The 16,081-nt window shown below is 33.6% G+C and overlaps 1 protein-coding gene across 2 annotated transcripts in view; it reads right to left on the reverse strand.

Moving 5' to 3' along the window:
* The window catches only part of SOS1 (SOS Ras/Rac guanine nucleotide exchange factor 1), a 174,137-nt gene that overhangs the window by 7,667 nt on the left and 150,389 nt on the right, over positions 1-16,081 (reverse strand). For both annotated transcript variants that reach the window (XM_074286643.1, XM_074286644.1), the window contains exons 16-20: positions 14,324-14,486; positions 13,248-13,365; positions 8,604-8,776; positions 7,607-7,723; positions 5,234-5,498 (exon numbers count right to left, since the gene is read on the reverse strand). In XM_074286643.1, coding sequence (XP_074142744.1) covers positions 5,234-5,498; positions 7,607-7,723; positions 8,604-8,776; positions 13,248-13,365; positions 14,324-14,486 — 836 coding nt within the window. The remainder of the gene's footprint in view (positions 1-5,233; positions 5,499-7,606; positions 7,724-8,603; positions 8,777-13,247; positions 13,366-14,323; positions 14,487-16,081) is intronic.

Genomic DNA, 16,081 nt, shown 5'->3' on the forward strand with positions numbered 1-16,081 from the left:
GAGATTTGGTTTTTTTTTTTGGTTTAAAACAATGAAGCAATTGACTATATATACATAGGGTGATTTGAATTAATTGTTAACATTACTGAAACAATTGGATTGTTTTGTATTATCTTGATTTTAGTCATTTCATTATCTGAACTCCAATATTTACTTGTATTAATTCCAATTTTTTTTAAAGTAATAACCTGAGTTTATAAAGATGAGTGTTTCCATAGGCTTTCCTTTTGAAATTCTTTTCAGCTCAACTGCATACTCTTAAATGTATGCTGATGCATTTCTTCTCATTTCAATGATTTTCCCCTTCAAGATGCTCAAGGACTACAAGTTTTAATTTTAAAAACTATTCTTTTGAAGTAGGTACAAAGATGATACTGTTTTCCCAACCTAAGAATTTTGCCAGCACACGGAGCACTTTACTAGATAGGAGGCACTGGAATGAAACCAAAATATTGCTAAATTGAATGATGGCTTGAAGACAAATGAAACAGTCTATTCAGAAAATAGATATCTTTTCTTGGGACATGTACTCATCCATTCACAATAAGCATGAAAATTATAGTACTAATAATGTTCATTGTAGAGAATTTAGAGAAATTCTAAAAAAGACAATAAAAATTTCTAAAATAAGTGAACTTATACCTTAATTCCTCATAATTTTCAATGTGAAAATAGGGAAAGAAGGCACATACTATGTTGAAATTATGAAAAATATCTTCAAGAAGGCATGGACATACTGAGCAACAAATGAAGTCATTTAAAAAAGAAATATGAAACTCAAGTCATCTTAATAGAGAGAAATTGAGTGATTAGTGATTTCAGAATCCTTTATTTGTAGCCAGGTCACTTGTCTGATTTGGGCAAAGGTCAAGACAAAAACCAGATAAGATATTAAGGGAGAAGGCTGTGGAATCACGAGAGTTCCAACCTGACTTGTTTAAATAAGATTCTATAGGGGAAATACAAAGGCATTAATGTTATAGAGAGAATTTTTAATTGATGAAAACTAGTCATAAAAAAGGGGCTGAAATTAGTCATAAACTGCCTCAGACTTACTGAAGTAGTGAGAGATAGGAACCAAAGTACCTTGGATTGACTACAGGCATTTTGTAGAGTGATGGAAGACTGTGTAAATATAATCACATATAACAAAAACAAACTTCCTCATGACCCTTTGAAAAAAGCAGGAAAATGTTTTATGATAATAGATTATACACGTAAGTAGGGTTTCCTCAAAGAAAATATAATCATGTAAGAGACATGCTTATGTAGACAATTTTCAATATAGACCTCATCTTTATGATCCCAAAATGGACATAAGAGGTATAGAAAATACAAGATCCTGTGTGTGTGTGTGTGTGTGTTTTATTTAAGGAAATATCTGATTCTTTGGGGAAAAAAATACATCCTTGAATACTCTTCCTGAAGGGTGTCTTTTGAAAAATGCAAACAGAAGAATGAGGATGAGATTCTCTAAACAGGCTCTAAACCCCAAGATGGCACTGTGCATGGCATTGTAATTACACAGATTCTTGAAACACTAAAATCACAAAGAATCTGAGGGGGGAATGAAAATGCATGATAGCTCTAGAAAATAAGAGAAAAAACCATGATGAGGAAGTACATGACCAACAATGTAGACAGGTTAACCATCTAGTCAGAAAAACCTTAAGTGATACAATGGCACTCCCTGACATGTTACAGGAACAAAAGCAAGACCTTTAGAACCCTGAGCTTCTTTGGAGGACTTAAGGGAAAATGGAGAAAAATCACATGAGAAAAAGGTTGTTCTTTGCATCAGTAAAGGAAACAATCATGCCAATGAAACTATTGATTGAACAAAATTCAAAATAAGTCTGTTATTTCCCTCCTTCTTCCCCCCTCAGGGGTGAGGGAATTAAAAACATTCAAACCCTATAGATAAAGGCAGAATGATCTTTGACATAAATGGTAGTTGGGCCAATATTTTTTTTTCTCTATAAGAGCATATTTCTAAAATGAAAAGCAAATGACAAAATAATATTCAATATACTATATCTACAACTTTAAAAAAACGTAAAAATGTATAACACGAAACTAGGCTATACATTTAAATAATAATCCCTAGAAGCAAAATGAGTTACCACACAATATAATATGCCCCTAACAATGCAGACAATTATATATTTTAGGAACTTACTACTTTGGATGATATGGATTATACCAAAAGTAGAAAAGAGCTCTAAGATACAGTAACAATTATATTTCAATTACAGATCTTCATATTTAACTTCCACATAAGTAATTTCTAAAATTATAAATGCAGCTTTTAACACTTCTCTGAGTTCAAGTCACATAATATCAGAGATGGAATGAGTCCCAGAGATTAACCTAAGTCTGAAGAATAATCTTTTCTACATCATCCCTAAACTTTGAAGATTATCACTAAAGGTGAATACCATTTGTCATTCAGTCATTTCACTGTTGTGTGTGACTCTTTGGGATCCCATTTGAGGTTTTCTTGGTAAAAATAGTGAAGTGTTTTGCCATTTCCTTCTCCAGTTCATTTTATAATGAGGAAGCAAACAGGACTTGACATGCCTAGGGTCATTTACTAGGAAGTGTCTGAGCCCAAAGTTGAACTCAGAAAGATGAGTACTCCTGAATTCAGGGACTCTATCCATTGTGCCTTTTATCTGCCCCATCATTATCTTGAAAGGAGTCTATTTAACTTTTGGGCCACTCTACATTAAAGTTCTCTACAACTGCTAGAGGACCTCCCTTCCAAATTGATAATTTATCTTTAAGACTATACTTTAACACTATATTATTATTATTAATTAATTTTTTTTTTTTTTTTTTTTTTTTTTTTTTTTGCTGAGGCAATTGGGGTTAAGTGAGTTTCCCAGGGTCAGACAGCTAGGAAGTGTTAAATGTCTGAGATCAAATTTGAACTCAGGTCCTCCTGACTTCAGGGATGGTGCTCTATCCACTGCACCACCTAGCTGCCCCCAGCATACTAATTTTTTTAACCGGCTCCAAATCCATATAACTGTATTATTATACAGTCCAGATCTCTCCTTGTCAGCAACAAATTTTTTTTCACATAAGAGACTTTGTCAAATGATTTGTAGAAATCTAGATATTCTCTGCATGTAGTATTCCCATGATTTAGTAATCCTGTCAAAAAACATTTGTGGATTTTAATGATTTCTGAAAGCTCAACTTTCACAGCAGAGATAAAAGTTAAAAAAAAAAAAAAGTTCTGCTTTTCTCCCATTTTTTAAAGTTGCCATTACAAACCACTACCAGATTATTGTTCCTCCAACACCACTTTCATTGTGTCATTCTCCTTCCTGAACAAATAACTCCTCTCTTCTCCTCTCCTTTGTGGTCTACTTCAGTTCTGCTAATGATTTACTCTTTCAAGTATGCGTCTAAGTGTACCTCTGAAGAAAACATAAAACTCCTCTCAGGGAAGAACTATATATGAACACTTGTACTCTACATGACAACTAACATTGTTTGCACATAGTTGGCACTAAAACTGCATACCTCTCATATTGGCTTAGATGATGGGAAAAGAGAAATGATAAATATTGACGGGGATGTGGAAAATGGAACACTAATTGTTGTTGGAGTTGTGAACTAATCCTCTGATGAGCAACTTGAAAATATGCCCAAAGAGTTATAAATTGTATATACTCTTTGATCATAAATGAGGGAAAAGGAACCACATATACAAAAATGTCTGTAGCATGTTTTGTAGTGCTAAGAAACTGAAAATTGAGTAGATGCCCATCCATCGGGGAGAATGGCTGAATAAGTTATAGTATATGAATATAATAGAATTGTTTTATAAGAAATGATGAACACGGTTGATTTCAGAAAGGCTGAATGAAGTGTGCAGAACTAGGAGAACATTGTATACAGCAACAGCAATATTATATAATGATCAACTGTGATGGACTTAGTTCTTTTCAGCAATGCAATGATTCGAGACAATTCTAATAAACTTGGGTTAGAAAATTCCATTTGCATCCAGAAAGAGAACTATGGAGACTGAATGTGGATTGAAGCATAGTATTTTCACCATTTTTGTTTGTTTACTTTTACTTATGATTTTTTTCCTCTTTTGGTTTGATTTTTCTTGAACAATATGACAGATATGGAAGTATGTTTAAAAAGATTGCACATATTTAGTGTATATCAGATTGCTTGCTGTCTTGGAGAGGGGAAAGAAAAAAATTTGTTATTCAAAATCTTACCTCCCAAAAATATTATTTGTAGTGTAAAGGCTTTATAATTATAGCAATAAAAATAAAGAGAGCTCACTTTTCTGAGTTTATTTAAACTAAACTGAATATATATATATATATATATATATATATATATATACACACACACACACATATATATATGTATATAAAAGGAATCTTATGTTTTTCTTCTGGCTGTAAAGTAGTTTTTCCAAAGGAACATTAAAAACAATCAAATTATGTAATGTGATTTAAACTGCCAGATTGCTGCACAATTTATCAGGAAAGGCCAAATCTCATTACAGTGATAATTTTTACAAAGCTCTTAGATGATTCTTTTGTTTTTATTAAACTGCAATTTCACTGTACTTAAGTTTGAAATGTCAGTCACATAGATCTTCACTAGAACATCTATGCTACTAGAATTGACTGATAGGAAAGTGACATTACTTGGCATATTCCATCTAATGTCATTAAGTGGTTCAGTGACATGAAGTGAAGTATGACTGAATCACTTTGGAACTGTAGGATGGACAAAAAAAATTAAATTTTGCTAATAGTTAAAAGGGGGGAAGGATTAAGAAATGAGTCACTATTCAGTTTCAGCATATCTTAAGCTAGTCCAGTCTAAAACTGGAATCTGAGAATACATTTTCCCACAGAAAGATTGATACATGGTCATTGAAGAATTTTAGATAGAGATTCGAAAACCTCTAAGAAATTTTTTGGGAGTTATCATAGGAAATACTATATTCTAGGTAGGTAAGATGGCCTCTCCAAATATCTTCAGTTAGCAAATAGATGTTGAATAAACTGTGAGATATGCTTATTTATACCATATTAAAAATAATAATTTGTAAAACACTTTGAACATCTTAAAGGATAACATAAATATCAGCTAGAGTTTCTTAAGCTTTTTTCACTACAAAAGAAAGTTTATCACCAATGAGTAATGTTTTTAAAGACTTTAAAGAATTTGTCGTTTTAGCACCTACTTGAGTGAAAAGGGCTTGAGTGCTCAGAATCAAACACGCTGCCCACATCAGTGGTACTGGAAGCACCAGAAGCTGGAGGAGGTGTTAACGGGGTCCGTGGAGAATTAGGTGCTGATGCTGCACTTTCTGTTTCACTTTCAGGGATGCGGCTGTAACTGATCTTCCTTGGCTCCTGCTGCAGTGGCGTGGGGTGTCTCATGGTACCTGGTCTTGGGTTTGATGGACGAACACCAGGAGACTTGAGGGGATAACTATATTTTTTTGGCTGCAGACCCATCAAAAACAAACATGTTACTTTAATAAAGCACTACAAATATCTAAATAAACAACTTGTAAAAACATCCTAATTCAATAGCAAAGTAGAATGAGAACTGGTTTGAAAGTCTCTGCAAGTTAAATCACATATTTTGGATTGGTAATGAGAGACCAGGGATGAAGGATGGAAAGGTTAAGTCACAGAAATAATACCCTGGAGAAAATGGGAACATTTTATGCCAGTTTTATTACAAATGATGTCAGAAAGTTTTTTTAAAAATAGTAGTTTTAGGGTGTGTATGGATAAATTAAGGTCTACCTATAGTACATAAATTCAGTCTGGAGACTGAATGTGGATCATAGCATAGTATTTTTACCTATGTTGTTGTTGTTTGTTTATGTTTTTTTCTTTCTCATATTTTTCCCCTTTTGATCTAATTTTTTCTTGAGCGGAATGATAAATGTGGAACTACGTTCACAAAAATTGTACATGTTTAATCTATATTGGATCACTTGCTGTCTAGTGAAAATATTATGTTGTGATCCATCTTCAGCCTCCATAGTCCTCTCTCTGAATGCAGCTGACTCTCTCCATCACAAGATTATTGGAACTGCCCTGAATCACCTCACTGCTGAAAAGAGCCAAGTCCATCAGAATTAATCATCATATAATCTTGCTGTTGCTGTATACAATGATCTCTGGATTCTACTCATTTCACTTAGCATCAGTTCATGGAAGTCTCTCCAGGCCTCTCTGAAATCAGCCTGCTCCACATTTCTTATGGAACAATAATTTTCCATTACATTCATATATCAAAACTTCTTCAACCATTCTCCATCTGATGCGTATCCATTCAGTTTCCAGTTCCTTCCTACTACAAAAAGGGCTTCTATAAACATTTTTTGCACATGTAGGTCCTTTTAGCTTTTTTATGATCTCTGTGGAATAAAAATCAGTAGAGACACTGCTGGATCAAAGGGTATGTATATACATATATAGTTTGATAGCCTTTTGGGCATAGTTCCAAATTTTGCATGTATTTTGAAAAATAAAAGACTATTACTTTTAAAAAAGATACAATTCAGTGAATCTGTTACTTTGATGATTTGTCTGTCAAATTAATCTTTGCCCAGAACAATGGGAATAGTCCCATAAATGTGTGAAAAGACCTGCCTGTCACATTTTCAATAGTAACACCTGTTATTTCTGCCAAATTGATCTTTCTTTAAATTGTGGTATATGAATATTATGGAATATTGTTCTGTAAGAAATGACCAACAGGATAATTTCAGAAAGGCCTGGAGAGACTTACATGAACTTATGCTGAGTGAAATGAGCAGGGCCAAGAGATCGTTGTATACTTTAACAACAATACTATATGATGATCAATTCTGATGGATGTGGACATCTTCAACAATGAGATGAACCAAATCAATTCCAATAGAGCAGTAATGAACTGAACCAGCTATACCCAGTGAAAGTACTCTGGGAAATGACTCTGAACCACTACATAGAATTCCCAATCCCTCTAATTTTGTCCATCTGCATGTTTGATTTCCTTCACAGGCTAATTGTACACTATTTCAAAGTCAGATTCTTTTTGTTCAGCAAAATAACTATTTGGACATGTATACATATATTGTATTTAATTTATACTTTAACATATTTAACATGTATTGGTCAACCTGCCATCGGGGTGGGGAGAAGGAGGGGAAAAATTGGAACAAGAAGTTTATCAATTGTCAATGCTGAAAAATTACCCATGCATATATCTGGTAAATAAAAACTATAAATTAAAAAAAAAAAAGTTAAAAAAAATTGATCTTTTTTACTATCTAATCTTCAGCTTGTGTTTCCATATGAAGTCTTGTAATTAAGTGTAGGTGATTACAAAATTATGATTTATCATTAGTAAATGTTTGATTTGTATACCGATTTTATACAGTTATATACCTGAGGTCATGCAACAATTTCTGGGATGAAAAGGAATTGTGAATGGAAAAAAATTTAAGAAGCCCTGATTTAATCTGTATGAAAACACAGCCATTATATACGATACAGAGAAATACTATTTAAAATGTTTAGAATTCTAAGTAGATTTTTATCTGCATGCTTACAAATCTCGGTAGAGGCTTAGGGTTTCTTGGTTCAATTTCCAGTGACTTGTTGAAAAGATAATCTGTGAATTCTTTTTCCATGCTATTTCCCATTGGATTCAAATTTTCAAAGAATCTCTGGAATATAAAAAAGATGAAGAAAGGGTATTATTAGATTTTTCATGAACTATTAAAATTTGCAAAAATAATTTAAGAAAGTATTTTAAATTTAAGACTGAGTATTGAATAATTGGAAGAAAAGTTTTATTTTTCTAGCATCCTGCATTCCCCTCTCCCCCAAAGAAAATACTCCCATAAAAAGCTGACAAATCAATTTTCATCATAGAGTTACAAAATTTCAGAATTATAAAGGATTTCAATGGCAGTTTGATATAATGTGTACTTGAAAGAGAATTCTCTCTAGAATTCTCATATCCAACAAATAATTAGTCAGGTTTTGCTTTAAGACCTCAAATGAAGGGGAAACCATTCCCTCTCTAGGGAGCCCATTATACTTTTATATAGCTCTGTTAGGAAGTTTTTCTTTACAAATCTAAATTCACATCCTTGAAGCTTCAACTCACTGTCTCTACCTTTGCCCTCCATGGCCAACAAGAAAAAAAATCTAGTTCATCTTCCACATGGTAGCCCTTCAAATCTTATTTGTAACAGACAATTATTAATTCCTTCAATTGATCCTCAAAAAGCTGATGAACTCAAGGGCCTTCACTAATCTGTTGCCTTTCTCTGGATCCCTTTTATATTATCATTGTGTCCTTTCTAAAGATATTACACTTAAAACGGAATACAACACTCCACATATCACTCTGGAGTTGTGGCTATAAAAATAAATATGATTTAGCTTCTTCCAATACAATTAAGTAAAGCAACAACAAAGTAAAATAAAAGCTTTGCTACACTGTCTAGTATTTAAAACAATGCCTAAACATTATTCAGCAGTCATTCTCCCCTTCCCAAACTTAACCAAAAATATTCATCTCCGAATAAATTAACTTACTTTGATATCAGATTCTACTCGCAAACAATATGGTTGATTTTGGTATTGCTGTATCTCTCCTGTTATTTCTGCAACTTTTCTTCTTTTGCTAAAGTTTATGAGTTCTTTTCCATGTCTTTTCAAAACCTCAGGATTGCCTTCTTCTGTTTTCAAGATATTTGTCAAATAAATCCCTAAAAGATATAATGAAATATTTCAGGAAAAAAATCAGATAAAATTATACTTTTTCTGGTACCATTCCACCATTACTAAACATATCATAAATAACAATGATGTTAGTTACTAATAACAAAATACTGTACTAGATTGGAGGAAGATAGAGTAATTCAGTAATAGTCCTTGCCCATACTTATAATCTAACAGGTCTAGGTATGGGTAGGAACATATTTCATACATACTATACAATATTTAGAGTATGGAATAGAATGTAAAAGAAAATATGCCAGTTAAAAAGTGATGTGTAGGGTTAGAAAGTTGAGGTAAGAATACTGGAAAAGAACACTGGAAGAGATAGCATTCTGAGAAATAGTAGTATAACAAAAATATTCTAGGCTAAGGAAAAAATCACATGTTGCCATGAAAGAACAATAATCAACTTAAATCCAATTTGTGAAATCATGTCCTTTAAACATCTTAAACTCAATATATCTAAAACAGAACTTGGGCTCTTTACTCCCTTACAAACTTCCCAATTTTCAATGCTTGTCATTTTCTTTATACCATCTCTCAAATGCCCTCTTCTCCCCTCTGATACTGCAGGTCTCTAGTGTGGGCCCTCGTCGCCTCAAGCCAGGACCATCATAAGAGCCTGCTATTAGGTGTACCTACCTGCAGTCTCTCTTCCTTCCACTTCCAACCTACCTTGCTTGAGCCACTAAAGCACAGGTCTATGTCATCTCCCTACTAAAAAAACTTCAATAGCTTCCTTTTAGTTCTTAGGATCTATCTGACCTTCAAAGTCCTTCATAGTTGAATTCCCTTTGCCTGCCAATCTTCTTATACCTTAAGCATTCCTACACCATCCTCCATACTTTACAGTCGGTCATTCAGTGTCTTTAACAAAACACTCCATTTACTGACTACAGGCATTTTCATTAGCCTTGACCTCCATGCTCTACGCATTCCTGGAGTGTTCTCTTTCTTCACCTGTCTCCCAGTTTCCTTAAAATTTGCTAAAATTCCATCTTCTATAGGAGGACAATCCAGGTCCACCTTTATTTTATCACCTTTGTTCTCTTGTATATCTCCCATTTATCCTGAACATACTTGCTTGCATATGTTGTCTTTCCTATTCCCCACTGACTTTCTTCAAAGACAAAGACTATATTTTGACCTTCTTTATATCCCTAGCTTAGCATAGTGCCTGGTACATAGGAGGCATTTAACAAATGCTTTTTGATTGAAGAACTGAAATGATAATCACCCCCCCCAAAAAAAAGATTTAAATAAGCTTCTTTGCAGACAGATCTAAATCTTATAAAATGAAGTATGCAGTAGAATAGCAAGTTCACATTTGTCAGTGTATCATCAGTTATGCCAAATGTCAGTTAGCCAAACAATTTTTTCACATCAAAAACTATTACATTTTTTAACTGTAATAGTGATTTTGTCAAAAGAAACAAGAGTAATCTAAAGTCTAAGCCTATTTTAAAAGGGAAGACCTATGTATACAACTTCCATGAGGGTAGACAAGGATTGTGGCTTATTATAAAGATCCTGAAGGGAAGGGGGACTTCATCTGTGCATGTAGAGCAGTCTCTTCCCCCATAACTGTCAGTCAGAGATATATAAGCACAGTCAAATGCTCAAATAAATCCAGATAGTCTATCCTACATGCTAGCATCCTAGGTAGGAATATTTGAGAAGGGAACATTGATATCACTACCACAGTTTAATTATGTGGTGATCAAAGTCTAGACGAACAGTAGGAATGAAAAGAAAGAGGAATAAACTTGGAAGAATTATGAAAAAATAATGAAGAGGATTAGGGATTGTTGGATTGAGAGGGAGAATGGTAATATCTTTCATAGATATTAAAGTCTAGATGGAGAATTGGTTTTTGAGATGTAATAAATTCAGTTTAAGACAAAATGAGTTTGAGACATATGAGGTCATCCAGGTAGAGATGTCTAACCAGAAAATGTGGGTGCTAAGCTGAAATGAAGGAGAAAGGAAAAGAACATCCAGAGATATAGGGAAAAAAATCAGGACATCTTGGTGTCAGGGAAGTTAAGTAGGGAAAAATTTGAAAGAGGAGGAGATATTCAAAACTGTCAAATACTAAGAGGGAGTCAAGATGTGCTAGAAAGGATTATTGTTATTTGATTATCAAATAGTCATTGACATAGCCATTAATAAAAAAAATAATTTGATATGAACAAAATTATTTATTGTTAAAAAAGTAATTGCAAAGTATTTATAACCAAGTTGAAAGACTGTTCTAAATCACTAATAAGAGAAATGGAAATCAAAACAATCCTGAGGTTTAACCTCATCATCCTCTAGAAATTGGTTAGGATGACAAAAATGGCAGTCCTCAATGTAGTAGAATAATAAGAAGACAAATATATTGTTGGAGGAGCTGTGCAATGGCGAAAGCATTTTAGAAAGAAATTTGGAATTATGCAAATAAAATGACTAAGATGTTCATATCTTTTGATCAAGTTCATTAATGGGCTTATACTCCAAGGAAGCCATTGATAAGAATAGAGTCTCACATATAACAAGTTATTTATAGCAGCACTTCTAAGGCAAAGAACTGGAAAGGAGATACTCATCAATTTAATGGCTAAACAAAATCTGGTAAATGAATGAAATGGATTATCACTTTGTGCTATAAGAAATAATGTGTGTGATGAATACAAAGAAGCATGGGAAGAGTGTATATCAGTGTAAATGAAAATAATAACTATGCACCAAAAAAAAAATTGAAAGTGAATGTGACAAAACAATCAAGTCAAGCATGATTTGAATGAAATAATATGAGAAGTCACCCCTAACTTAATCCTTTGTAGAGCTCCACAAATATTACACATATTTTTGGACTTTTTCAATGTATCAACCAACTATGTTGATTTTTTTTCTCTGTGGGAAAAAAAAAAAAGATCCTGACATAACTATGATGATTTAAGAAAAAGAAGACATCAATAGAAGCAGAACTGAAAATGGCAAAGTAAAGGTAGGGACTTGCCTGAGTTTTCTTCCAAATCTCTCTAAATACTTTTAAGTAGTGACTAAACAAATTCTGGCATCAGAACTCATAAAAAGTGGGAGCGAAGTTATTTTTCAGCCCAAGAAAACTTAGTCAGCAGAAAAGATCTGTTGTACCAAGTGAGAATGGAACATAGACCAGCACAAGTCATGCCAGAACACCAGGAATGGGACTTGGAAGCTAATGAATCAACAATAGCTGCTTCCAGAGGTCTCACCCCATAGATGGTAAGGGTCAAATAACAGGAAGGAGTTTACAGGGTTCTCTTTGCTAGCATCAAGGCAGGACTCTGTTGCTTTACTCATACTCGGAATCTGGGTCGCAATCTTAAATTGTAATCTCAGGGCAAGGAGGAGTCCTAGCACACTAGAACTTGCAGACTCAGTGGGACAGGGCAGAAAAGAGTGCTTGTAGTCACTCACAGACCAGTGAACACATCTCTCAGATTATAATACTTTGGAAGAACTAAAAACTTACAGGTCTCTAGAAGTATCTCTGAAAACAGCTGCACAAAATCCCTGAAGCTTGAGACAGTACACCCTTCACCTGGAAACAGAGTCCAACTTTGACAGAGTTAAAAGTTAAGTAATAGGCTGAGAAAATGAGCAAACAGGAAAAAAGGTTTTGACCATAGAAAATTACTATGGTGACAAGAAAAATCAAAATACACACTCAGAAGAAGATTAACAAAGTCAAAGCTCCTACATCCAAAACCTCCAAGGGAAAAAAAATTATCCTGAGGCCATGGAAGAGATCAAAAAGGAATTTGAAAATGAAGTAAGGTACAGAAGATATCAATAAAGGCCTTTAAAAAAAAAAAAAAAAAGGCTGTCGCTAGTGCTTGAGATAGGAGTTTTGAAAGTAAGAGTGATGTTTACTGTGGTAAAGTCAGATGATAGATTTTCAGAGTAAGGAGATCTTAGGAGGTCATCTGGTTTAAAACCCCTCATAATGGAGATGAAATAGGGGCTCAGTGAGATTAACTAATTAACCCAAAATCACAGAATTTATAAGTGACAGCTGAGAGTTGAACTCAGGTTCTCTTAAACTAAATTCAAGTCAACTTCCATTGTGCCAGATGGCCAAAACAAATTATACAAGTTAAGGTAAAAAAAAAAAAATTACTATTTTGGAAAATTAGGAAGCAGGAGTATCATAGTTTTTAAAGAGATATACACATATTAATAAAAAGAGACCAGAAGAAGAATGAATATATAAGATAAAACAGAGAACAAATTTGTTTATACACACACACACACACACACACACACACACACACACACACACACACACACACACACACAAACACTTTAAACAAAATAAGGCCTTAAATACATTCCTCTATTTCCTACATGTCTATCACTTGTTTCAAAAATAACTACTTTGTCCAAAAACATATTGACTATTCAAGTAAAAATATAAATAGTACTTACCAAAGAAAGGCACACATGGTGGATTAATAGACCTGAGTTTTGCCAGATATTTTTTATAGTGATCTTCACTCAGTTCATGAGCTTCCTCTAGAATTTTCTTTTGGCGACTTGGAATTTGCTAAAAGAAAACAAATATTTATGAATTTATAAAATTTGCAAAAAATACATAAAAACAAATACATACTGTTGTTGTAACCAAAGAGTGTGCAAAATAAAAACCAACATATTTAACATCTCATGAAATTAGTGTTGGTGTACCAGTATTACCCTGGGAATGCATATATACAACAACAATTTGATCCAAGGCATATAATTTTTCATAAAGCTGTTTCATAGCCTTAGGTACCATTCTCCTCCCTGCCACACTAAACTGTAAAAAAATGAATAAATTAATGGATAAAAAAGCATTTATTAGGCACCTAGTATATGCCAAGGACGTCTAAGAACCAGGACTACAAATAGAAAAACACAACATGCCTTCAAAGACCACACCATCTAATAGAAGATAATGCATAAGTGTAAGGTTTAGCTGAAAGGTAAAGGTAAATGCATGGTATTGACAATCCAAACTACTTGCATTCTAATCCCTTTTCCATTGTTTACTTTCTTAGAATTTCCCCATCAATAATTTTGAGATAATGCTTGCATAGTGATTGTGTGACATAGGAGACATTGGGAAAGGACTACGCAGCATGGAGTGCCTACATCAAAGATGGTGGTGTACTTTAAGTGAAGAAGTGAAGTAGTAACAGCTTTAAAGAAATGTGAGATGCACAAATATAGACACATCTTTAATCCAGATGTTCAAGTGGACAATTTGTGCCTGATTTATGGTAGAGTCCTTCAAACTTGTTATTGGTCTAATCAGCCAGTTGGGCACACTGTACATTGACCCCAATACAGCGATATTATTTTGTTCCTTTCTGAGAATGAAGGACAACAACCAATCAAACAACCAACCAGATTAAGATAATTTAAGATTATATTTTGAATCCACCAGTGAAAGTTAGATAAATGCACTTTAAAAGTAAAAATATGATTTTTAGAATTGATAAAAATGTTTTCTAAAAATGTACCTCAAATGTGTGGTCCAGTCTATAAACAGGTGATGAATTCATGGCACTGACAACCTCAAGTACACCATTAAAGTTGTTCAGTTCTTGAAAGACTTGAAGAATCTCAATTATTCGGCTCACCACAGCTACTCTTTCTTCTAGGTTTTCTGCTTCTACAATACACCTGAGTATGGAAAGAAGAATTTTTAAAAAATTTTACCTTATAAATTTGAGCCTTTAGTTATAGAAAATTAAATTACAGCCTTAAGAACTATAGCTTAATTGTGGAAATATAGATTCTCAAGTGACAGAATAATAATAATTAGATGTTATAGTAATACTAATTATAAAACAATATAATAAATGGAATAATTGAATTTAATACTTCAAATATTTCAATGGATCTAGGATTTCATTAATAAGACTACTCTCTCAATGATCCATAACAAAATTCATTCATACATTCCTCTGTAAGTTTTTCCATTTCCTATCAAAAAGAGGTATTTAACACTTTGTTGGTATCAATAGATGCCTTGCTTATGCCTTGCTTTGGGTAAAATTCCCTTTTTGCTCACAAAATTCTTCCCCCCCCCCCCTGAGACAATTGGGGTTAAGTGACTTGCCCAGGGTCACACAGCTAGGAAGTATTAAGTGTCTGAGCCACATTTGAACTCAGGTCCTCCTGACTTCAGGGCTGGTGCTCTATCTACTATGCCAACTAGCTGCTCCTGTTCACATAATTGTTAAAAGATGCTGTTTGTTACTTCTTACATACACAGTTCATCTTTAGTGCCATTCTGTAGCTCAGTTAAGTCCACTAGACACCTCCCCATGGTCCTTTGGTTATAATTTTGATTCTTGGAAGTATAGTGTTCTATAATTTGCTACCAAATAGCATTACCAGAAGAAGACAGTTAAAACATGGATTAAGGGAGCAGCTAGATAGCACAGTGGATAAAAGCCCTGACCCTACAATCAGGAGGATCTGAGTTCAAATCCAGCCATAGATACTTAATACTTGATAATGGTGTGACCCTGGGCAAGCCACTTAATCCCAATTGCCTCAACAATTCCCTCTCACCCCCCCAAACAAACAAAGCCCTGAAAACAGAAGAGTTGGGAAATGGGCAGGTCACTGCTAGCTAGCTCACTGAAAATGGTACACAATTTAAAAAAATACAATCTAGGCTATTCTCTTCATTTTGCTCAATCTACTTGTAGTGCTTGACCAAGATAAATACACTAATAAACAAGCTCAATTGACTTCTCCAACCATTTACATGTCATAATTTGAGTAACTGACCTTTTTCATCTACCTTCTCCCCTAAAATAGACTTGTAAAACAATTCCTTTTGAATACTCATCAATTTTCTCAAGAAGATTCTATAGTAATTTGAGGCTTGATATATTCTGGTCAATATAATTTATCTCATCATTTACAGGCAATCTTTCCCTTTGGATTCTGCACTGGAATCTTCCATGTCAGAGCTGAACATTTTTGGTAAACATTAGTTTGCGTGTTTCTTTGGACATAGGACTAATGAGAAAGTTCTTTTTTGATTATAGTGACTAAGGAATATTATACAATTTTAACATATGTATAAGATATAATTTAATGGAGGGTCAATGAAGGCTAAGTCAAAACCAATTTTTTTAATATCAAAAAAATTAAGAATGACTGGGATCTTATGTTTGCTATACCCTCCCACTTAATTTGGAGACTACAAAGATATAGCTTACTATAGAAAATAGTACATTAAAGCATTGACTCTTTTTTTC

Source organism: Sminthopsis crassicaudata, chromosome 2 (assembly GCF_048593235.1).
Source record: "Sminthopsis crassicaudata isolate SCR6 chromosome 2, ASM4859323v1, whole genome shotgun sequence".
NCBI lineage: Eukaryota > Metazoa > Chordata > Mammalia > Dasyuromorphia > Dasyuridae > Sminthopsis > Sminthopsis crassicaudata.